The sequence below is a fragment of the Tigriopus californicus genome, chromosome 10, assembly GCF_007210705.1.
Source record: "Tigriopus californicus strain San Diego chromosome 10, Tcal_SD_v2.1, whole genome shotgun sequence".
NCBI classification, from domain to species: Eukaryota; Metazoa; Arthropoda; class Copepoda; order Harpacticoida; family Harpacticidae; genus Tigriopus; species Tigriopus californicus.
The window spans coordinates 6735818-6745773 of NC_081449.1; the positions used below are offsets into that span (position 1 = coordinate 6735818).

Sequence of the window (9956 nt, forward strand, 5' to 3'; positions counted from 1 at the left end):
ATTTTTAGATTGGAGAACGTTTATGGATATTTGGGGTATGTACTCGTTGTTCAAAAGTAATGAGTAGATTTTAGACGTTCTATGTGTGCTCAATAAAACAAGTTCGATGAAGACCCATTTAGATCTAAGATTTCTTCTCTTCTGCATCGTTTCGTCTTTGTGCCATTAGGATATCCGAAAAGGCTCGTCTAACCTTGAGAACCTTGGCCAATCTAGTAGGCGCCAACATACATGGGTTCGCTCCATCTATTAACAACCAACAGCACAAAAGGCCAAACCAAAAAAGAGAGCCGGGCTCTTTTCCAGGAGCCTGGAATGGACAGACATCAAAAGGGTCACTCACTCAATTTCTTTTACATCTGAGGATTTCTTGAAAGAGGACAAGCCCTTTTCTTTTTTCTCGTCTTGAGAAAATGCATAAAAGAACTATTCTTGTGAAAGAGCACCGTCAATTGCGGTATTTTGTGCTTCGAATCCCCCATCCATGAATGCACTTACCTTAAGGTCGACATTTATTTGTCAAATGACAAAGAGAAAAACGATCATGACTAGCAATGCGTTTGAAAATGGAAATCATGATGACAAGAGCTCAAGCTCATTTCCTATGCAGGCCAATCCATCAAGTCTTTATAAGGAACGGCGACGTGGACGATCTATTAGTGCGCGCTTTGAGCCAGATTATTGGGAATGGGCCTAATATTCCTAGGCTTTGAGATTATCTGAGGCGTTCGCAAAGTGCCCCAGGTGATTCATTTTGGGGGCCACATTCCTGACAGGCATCTGCTCTAAACGGCTCACGACAACTTCAGAGCCCAGGGATTCTCGTACAGCAACCAATTCCGTTTTCAAATGCTCTCGTTTAAGGGCATTCCTGCATTCATTAATAACAGTCAGACATGACGCAAAAAGCCTCCACGCCTCGCGAGAGGTCCTTCTGCATTCGAAGGGTGAATGCGTCGCAACCGACGGTTCACTGGAAACAACAAGGGCTAACTCCGAGCTCCCCTCTCAATAGCTGCGTGCTCGCTCTCAGGACTCGACGACGTTTTGTGGCTTGGCAAGAGAACTTCAGCACTCTTACTTTTCGAGATTAGTGGGCCTGGAGACCTTCCCGTAGGAATGTGAAGGCTCTTCATTTTGGCTTGGTTGGTGAATTAGTATGAGTTTCAAACTTGGTGAGAGTGATTACGAGTCCGTCATTTTCGGAGCCCATTTTCAAGCCCGTCCTTTCAGACCCATTTTGAGCACCGGCTTTGAAGGACAGAATTTGATTTGTGAACAAACCAAAAAATAAGAGTTGGAGAACAAACACGACACATGATCGAGAGTGCACGAGGAGGATTGCTGTTGTTCGTTTCACTTGATCCTTTTTGCTTCGTTACTGAGTGTGCGTGTGCGTTTGGAGTATTTTCTCCGTTTGAATCTCGGAAATGATAAGGCTCTCCTCATTGAAGTGAAAAGGGTTTCGAATCCGACTCCATGCCAAAGCCAGCCATTTGTGCACCATCATTTGCAAAATTATCTTGTGTCGCGGCAGTCGCAGTAGTTGTTGTTGAAACTTAACCTTGTTTTCTCGAGTTTTATTTGTTTTGTCGAGATATAGGAGCAGTGATTGTGGAGCCAGAAAATACGTGTGTATGGGTCTAGGACGTAATGTACACATGTCATCCGAGCCAATCTACATGCAAGGCTACCTCGACAATAGAACTTTGATTATCAGTTGCCTAGTGGCCGAGTGAAAGAAGCCCTTTGTTTCTCAATGCGATAATCCTTTCACGTCTTTAAAATCGCATAAACTCGTGTGTTCATTGTTGGAGAATATCCACGGGTGTCCGAGTCTTGTCTCGCAAGTCACAAGTCATTTGATCGTGCGGCTAATAAATTCTTATGTGACAAGATCGTCTTGACATCTCAGGATTATATCTTACTTCTCTGTTGGTGCCAACGAGTCTCAATGCACGCTTCATCCATCTTCAAGACCATAAGCGAGGACGAAGGATGATTCTAATTTCCATTGTCAAAACTGAAAGATAAAGACGGAAATCACATCGCACCTCTTTAAACTACGCCCTCATCTGTCTGGCTTCAAATCGTCTGGGTAAAGCTCATTTGAAAATGAAAATGACTCACGACATTCTGGCCGTCAATTCAGATGAAAAATGACGCCTGTGTCAAAAATTATGGACGTTTTGACTCACTGGCAATTATTATGAAGCTTTTTTCAGCCAATTTCCGAACTTGTCTGCCACGAAAAGTAAACACTTGGTCCATTTTTGTGTTCCCAAGCCCGAAACTCAGGAGAGAAGGCCAGCCCAGTGAAGTCCAAGAGTATTCAGCAAAGACGTGGGAAACTTGAGAAATCACTGCATGAAGCGCGAATTAGCTATATGCGTATAAGCCTACCAGATATCCACGGGCTCAGTTCTAACAGACAGAAGAGAACCTCCCAAGCACGGCACACAGACAGCCTTCGTCGAGGCACGCGATTCAGACTTTGTTGTTTGGGTATTTCGAAAAAAGCCAAAGGAAAAAGGTGATCGACTGTCAAGCCAAGCGCGGAAGTCGTTCCAAAACTTGTTTGATCATCATCATCATGAAGGGCGACGCGACAACTTTGTCTAAAGAACACCGTGGCCATAAAAATAGAGATTGCCCTAAGAAAGAGGTGCAAAGTGAGGATAAGAAACCCGCCGAGCCAAGGGAGAAGTGAGACGAGAGCTCTGTCTGAGGTTGTTCCCTCAACGAAATTCAACGAAATTCCCTGTTGAACGAACTCGAGAAATCGAATAAACATTGGGGCCAAGATGAATTACAAACACGAAAGCCTCATTGTAGGCACATTAGTCCTGCTCCAATTCTATCCTGTGATCTCATTGGTGACCAAAGATTGCCGCAACTCTGTCCAGACTATTTTGGACATGAACAATCCAGAGTATCTAATAATTCCAAATAATGAAGATCTCAATACGTTTACGAACACCAATATTCAAGTCAGAGTGAGTTGGAACCACATCCACCAGCTCCTCGACCCATCCTGTGTGAACAAGTACTTTGTTGAATTCAGTCCCAGTGCCATCGGCACCACTCGTTACAAGCGTGAAAGCGTGAGCCAAACGGTCGAGATGTCGCCGCCCTTATCCAACGATCAGACCAATTTCACCAAGAACTTGACCGACAATTGTCAAGTGTATTCTGTCAAATTGGCAGTGCTGCTCACCGAAGGTGGGGTCCCAATGATTTCTTCTCGCTCCAGGGAGTTTTGGCCAGCCGCTCATCGGGGTTGGGTGGAGCTTTATTCCAAGTCAGTGGTGGTAAAATGGCCTCCGAATTGCAACTCTGTGACACAAGACTGGTACATTCGCGCTTGCACTGACCGATCGAGTGACGGAAAAGAACAGTGTCAATCGGTGGCCGTTCGAGGCGAGATCGAGGTCCGTCTGTTTGACCTCAGTCCTTGTTCAGTCTTTCAAATCGATTTGGTCAGCTCTGAAGCATCTGACGGAGTTGTACTTTGGTCATTCTATGATGTCAAAACTCTACCCGAACCAATCCTGCACATCGTGCCAGGTCACGATCGATTGAGTCTCAATATTCGTCAACTTGGTTGTCAGAAAGCCGCGCTTGTGAAGCATTGGCGAATTACCCATTGCGACCAAGCCGTGTCATCTAGTCAGAAAAGGTCCAAACTCTTGACTCGTCAGAGTGTCCAGGATACACCCAATGCCGAAGTCTGGGATCTAGAAAACGGCTCTGGCGCCGAAAAGAGTATCGTGGAGGTGGAGGACGAAGATGAGGACGGAGAGTTCTCAGATGAGTCTGAAGACGAACAGGCTTCCACCGAGCTCTACGTGTACGACACGAACATTGTTCCAAACTCTCAAAGATGCACCAATAGCATACATGAACTCAATTTTCAAGAGCCCAATGAGCTCATAGTTATGTCCAATCTTCAACGCTGCACCGAGTATTTAATTGATGTCACCCCCATCAATGATGAAGGAGCCACCATCCAACCTGGGGAGCGGTATGCGACCACTCGCTGGACGCTCTGCGATGGCCAAGATCTTAATCATCCCGACATATGGATCGAGCCAGGTAATTAGTCGTTTGGCATGTTCACTGAAAGCAGTCCTCGACCTTGATCTCCATCATGTACATGTTCAAGTTCGGGCAGTAGTTCTAATGAATACTCGAGGGAGATTAGAGTCTGCCCACCTCCTCGAGGGGAGCTCTGAAAGCTCCGCAATCTAAGTCAAAGGACCAGGTAATCCGATAAACGTCCTCTGCCAAGATTGAGAAGCACCCATCGAAGTCATTTGGAATGGAATCAGAGGCCAGTGCATTCAAAGTTAGAAACAAGGAGCCTAAGGAATCTACCAATTCAACGAGACGCTTGCTTGAAGTTACCATTGGCATCCGAGGAATCATGACAAGTCCAAATAATGGTGACGTAGATTGACCAGAGATAAAAATTGGGATAAGCTCCCCTGGAATTACGCCAGCTTCGGAAAATTTACGACTTGTATCAATTATCTTTAGGGACCTTCGATCTCTGAGCCCAAACTAGTTTTCAACGTTCGTTCTCAAAATCCCTCCATCGTTTCAATCCCAAAATTGACTGCAATACTACTTTCCTTTCACGGCCTCCCCAACCGATTGCCTCGAGTGAGTGTCTTCAAATCTTTGCCCTTATTTTCAGATGGGAATCTGCCTCAAAATCGAACACTCTCCTTATCCAACAAAGGGATTGGAGGTGATGCTGGTGGCACCAGTTCTACCACCACAACAACCACCAACTCCAATAATACTGGGGACGGTAATGGTCGCCTTGAAGAAGAACAACGCCAACGACGCCAAGGAAGAATGAGAACAATCTACATTTGGGTCTCAGTGGGAAGTGCTTTTGGGGTTCTGCTCTTAATGGGTCTGGCAATTTGGGTGACAAAGAAGAGGAGATGGCAATGGTACGCTGACGGAAAGCAAGCTACCAAGGCTAACCTGGGGTCCTCGAAGAAATGCGAAAACGATATGCTATTAGCCAATAATAACTAGTGAAGCATGAGGCTTGATTAAGAAGAGCACCTCTGTCTGAAAATGCATCTACGCATATTAGGGGAAAGAAAGTATGAAATCGTTAGGAGTCGAGACGTCACAAATAGTAGTATTAAAACTTCCAACTGCATAGAAAGACCATGGATAACACGAATGAGGCTAGATCGAAGTTATTGATTACTTGAACGAAAAATAAATCATTATACAACTCAAACGAAACCTTTAAAATAAGATAACAATTTGGGCATGTCTTTCATTGACATAGCCCTGACTTTAAAAACAAGAAGGTAAGGAGAATCATTGGGATTGCGACTTGTTCCTTTTTTCTCATTGTGCATTACCCAAGGCAGGCTTTTATCTAATGCGAAAATTGATCTTATTTACCCTAATGTCTTTGTTTAGCCCAGAGATACTCGGAAATTGCAATACGTTTTACTGGTAATTAGCATTTTCTGTGAACTCAGGTAAAAGTTGTAAAGTGATTTTATTTCAAGGATTTTTTGAAATTTGGGAGGACCTCATAACTGTTCATGTCCCGTTCCCTCTTTATTAGGTAAAAATTAGTTTCTCCATCATTCTGTTTCAAAAAATTGAATGACATTTTTCTTTTGAGTAATTCAATACGCACGTTATTTCCGTTGTAATTAGATCATTAGATCATCATGGATGCTCTTATCAACTGGTACATGTTCTAAAAAGGGATGTCGGTTTTGGATGCAAATTTGGCAAATTAAGGAAATTTAGATAAACTCACCAAGGCACAACAACTCACAAACTTAGAGCAATGAACTTAATCAACCCTTCAAATCAGACCTCGAGTCAAGATTCTGATTAAGATAATATGCTTCGTCTAAATAAAGTAATCCTTTTTATCGAAAGGTAGCAAGATGGGGACCCAAAATTTAGAATTTTGTCGTTTAAAATATTATTCGCCATCAATTCAGGAAATTGCAAAACAGTGCTCTGTTTTGTAATCAACTGAATTTCAACAGTCTGTAGACACCAGAACAAGCCTCGAAATTAGACGTCGGAAAAAGGTAGGAAAATCAACAAAACAGGTGAAAAAAATTGACAAGAAGGTAAAAAAGGTACCCCCAAAATAGCCTTGAGAACGTGAAAAGCCAGCAAAATTTGTTTCGAAAAAAGATGAAAAAATGTAAATTGAATTCAACATGTGCTCAAAACATAGTATCATATTTTCTCATCTCTTCAAAAAAACCAAAGCAATAAAACAAATGGATGTTTTTGTAAGATAAACAAGAAGTTACGTGTCGTCAGAATTTTTGTCAATTAAGTTAGCGGTGGATTTGGTGTGAAGTGACCGTTTTTTAATCTTGTCAAAAGGGTTCTCCATATGTAAAGCCATATTTCCAGCTTCTTTTCAGTTTTTCAAAGTTAAACCCACTGCAACAGCAACCAAAACCATCTTAACCCTTCCGTTTTAACAAGTGAGCATGAAAAATGCCAAAAGGTACAAAAAAGGGATTTTTTCCCACAAAAACAACGTTTTAAAAATTATCAAAAGCCATTTTCTACCACCTGGCACAAATTGGTGGCAGAAAATGGCAGAAATTGGTCAAAAATAAATGGCAAAAATGGCAGAAAATGGCCAAAAATGGCAGAAATAGAATTCTTTGTATTATTCTAAATCATCTTTTTCTAGTATTTACGATAACTTCCGTTAATTTTTAAGCCTACCTGTATGTAGTTTTGACACGTTGGGATGGGTATTTTGCATAATGTGAGATACAACCACTAAACGTCATTGGAGTGTGATCGAGTTTGAATTTTGCCGCCACAATCGATTTGAGTCAGGGACGCCATTGGGCCCAAACTTTTTAAAGTCAAAATGACGACGATTGCATCCAAAAAAAGTTATAACGTATTCAATAACCATTTTGATGAGTGTGAAAAAAGTGTAAGTGTTGTGGCTAGGCCTTGGATACTGCAAGTGGTCTATGGATACTGTTATCAATTCAATCAACCATCAAACAGTATAAATATCAATATTTGAGGAACATTTGCATTTCAGCCAAAGCTATATCCATATGCTGTGTAGCAAAGGACACTTGAAAAACTTATCCAACCCAAATGATCCTTCTTGTCTTTGACATCTTTTAGATTCAAGATCAGCCATTCTAAACACTGGTAGCCATTTTTGACCACCTTACAGCAATTTCTGCCATTTCTGCCATTTTCTGCCACTTGTGGCAGAAAGTGGCAGAAATTTGATCAATCTCGAGTTTTCCCATCACTGACCCCACCTGAGGCGCAGAAACGATGGAACCCCCCGGAATGAATAACAGGCCATGTGAAATACCCAGGGATGAGAAATTATTAAAAACTATTTTCTACCACCTGGCATAAAATGGTGGCAGAAATTTGGTCTCTCTCGCGTTTTCCCATTCCTGACCGTGATCCTGATTTGTCCCCTATCTTTGAAAACCACCACTAAGTTTGCGATCCACTCCGCCGGACCTTCATGGGGTTCAATCACCCCATCCTCAAGTATTTGAGAGATGGTGGTCTCTATTTCATGTTGGAAGGTAATATGGGTGGGATCTGGGTGGTGAAATGAATGGTTTTGCGTCCCTTTTTAGCTAAAGTTGGACCTCATCTTCTTTTAAGAACCCCACCAAGCCTCTGAAGCACATCTTGGCCAGTTCTGCTTGTGCGTTGGTGATGCGGTTCATGTTTCCCTGTTCCCGACATGATACCAAGGTGGGATTTAACTAGGGACAAGGCTAAGGACTTAGAAGCTATGGGATTGATTCTCGGCCCTAAGGCAGAGTCATGCACTATGAGCCATTCCGTCATCACGGATTTTCCCCGCCATATGGTTTGTTAGATAATTACCCCAACTGGGTGGATTGGTGTGCTCCCAAAGGGACAAATGGACACATTGGTTGGTTGAATGGTGCTCCTGTCATGGCTATTGATTGCCCACACAAGACACACGTTTGCTTGGGCCCCTGTGTCGATGATGCCCATAAATTCGGAAGTTCCCACAGAATTGAGGCGGCAATTGGGAGGTGATCCCAATTGCCACCGATTGTTGCAATGTGTCAATGCTCCTCAGCCGTGATGACTCTATTTGAGCCATCGATGGATTTCTTGTGCTCTGTTTCAGTGCCAATCTTAATTGTTTGGTTTGTCTTGTTCAAGCTAGCAATGGCAAAATTCGACTTTGAAGGAATTTCTGCCACTTTCTGCCACCATTTTCTGCGAGGTGGTCGTAAATGGCTTTTAATAATTTCCACGGACTTCTAGAGATATGGACTGCAAACGGAAGCAAAAATATCCTAGCTCCTAAACCGCTCATCTTATTCCAAATAAGAACTTCATATGACCACAAGATCTTGTTGAATAGATGAACTCAGCCAAGTTTGAGCCTAAACCTATGCTTAGGGAACTCAGGAAACATGTTCAAAGTTATGTTGTAAACACTACATAAAATTTGAATTTTCCGCCTGCTCTTGGTCAGGTACATAAGCTTTTGACAACATAACTTTGAAACGATCAACTTTGCAAGTAAATTATATAAAATTGACCTACCGTTAATTGAAGAGATCTACGTTTCTTATTTTATTACTTTAATTCAAAAAGTGGTTCAGAAAGGCTATGACCAAGAGCAGGCCAATTTGCTGGCAAGCTCGTTCGTATTCCATATTTCTAGAAGTCTGTGCAATTTCCCATCCAAGTTATATCCTCATTGCCAAAAATCCACTTTGAAGGATTTTCTGCCACTTTCTGACACCTGTTCAAAAATGGCTTTTAATGATTTCTCATCCCTGGTTCAAGCGCCAATTGCGTTCCTTCTCCTCAGTGTTTGTATACCAAGGCGCCCCCAGGTACAGCCAATGACGCCCGCAATGTATGTTGGGCGTTAGGCTCTGTGCTGCTGGCAGTGACGGGAAAACTCGAGATTAATTGAATTTCTGCCACAAGTGGCTGAAAATGGCAGAAAATGGTAGAAAGTGGCAAAAATGGCAGAAATTGCTGTAAGGTGGTCAAAAGTGGCCGCCGGTGTTTAGAATGGCTGGTCTTGATTCAGGTAGTTTTAGATTCATATAGTTTAAAGTAATTAATAAACGGTGTCCCAAAATGGTAAAAAATTCTGTGAATTCAGAGTTGGAAGCACTGAATGAGCTTCAATCATGGTAGTTCTTGCCGCGATTGTGGAGCAGCATGGCTTGCTCACACAGCTGAAATCTGAGCTGGTACTTAACACGTCACTATTCTAGTCATGTGAAGCTTGGGGCAATCTAGAGATTATGATCGACATGCACGGAAATCAGTTTCTATGTAGTGTTTTCAACTCAACAAAGAGGTTAGTGGCAATAGCTCATCAGTCACTCCCATGAGTTTGGTGAGGCCAGTCAAGTTGAGCGGTTAAAGATCTAATGACCTAAGATGAGGATGCCTTAGAGGCTTGGTTCTAATGGTGACATCTCAGTTTCTGATGAGATGCTCACAGGTTCTTGCTCCTGATTTTTCTTTACATGATGCCCTGCTTGTGGAATCAGGGCAAATTTCATCCCTGCTGAAGCTAGCTCAGGTTGTTCGGTGTTTTATTTTCCTCTTAGAGTTTGCATAGAAGAAAAAAGGCTTCTTATTCGACTCCAATAATAAAACAATGAATTGGTGCCCTGTATAGTTAGATAATGTGGCTTTGTTTACAAGTATGAGTGTAAGAGGCTTTAATGAATCATGGAGTCCTATTTCTTAGTTGCAGCTGTATGAATGCTACAGTTTTTTTACATCTACATTTTGGCCTTGTTTATGTGGTTAGAGATAGGCCTTTCAATCCCACCCAAACCAAAACCAACGCTTTGAAACATTTATTGCTCAGGCTCCTGTGACATGCACTTATCTTTTTAAATCACTCAGAAGATATATGTAAC

At 42.3% G+C, this 9956-nt stretch overlaps 1 protein-coding gene across 2 annotated transcripts; it reads left to right on the top strand.

Moving 5' to 3' along the window:
* The first annotated feature begins 1094 nt into the window (after positions 1 to 1094).
* Positions 1095 to 5062, top strand: LOC131888598 (uncharacterized). Of its 2 annotated transcripts, XM_059237499.1 has the most exons (3): positions 1095 to 2098; positions 2226 to 4095; positions 4700 to 5062. In XM_059237499.1, the coding sequence occupies exons 2-3, from the start codon at positions 2805 to 2807 to the stop codon at positions 5050 to 5052; spliced, it is 1644 nt and encodes a 547-aa protein (XP_059093482.1). In that variant the 5' UTR covers positions 1095 to 2098; positions 2226 to 2804; the 3' UTR covers positions 5053 to 5062. The 2 variants fall into 2 exon arrangements, with proteins under 2 accessions (XP_059093482.1, XP_059093481.1); XM_059237498.1 differs by having other exon boundaries at positions 1095 to 4095.
* The last annotated feature ends 4894 nt before the right edge of the window (positions 5063 to 9956 follow it).

What these genes read in the sequence shown, in the direction of transcription:
- LOC131888598 (XM_059237498.1), top strand. Translation starts at nt 2,805, where the DNA reads ATGAATTACAAACACGAAAGCCTCATTGTAGGCACATTAGTCCTGCTC. An exon ending in CGACATATGGATCGAGCCAG is followed by an intron (nt 4,096 to 4,699) that starts GTAATTAGTCGT and finishes CCTTATTTTCAG; the next exon opens with ATGGGAATCTGCCTCAAAAT.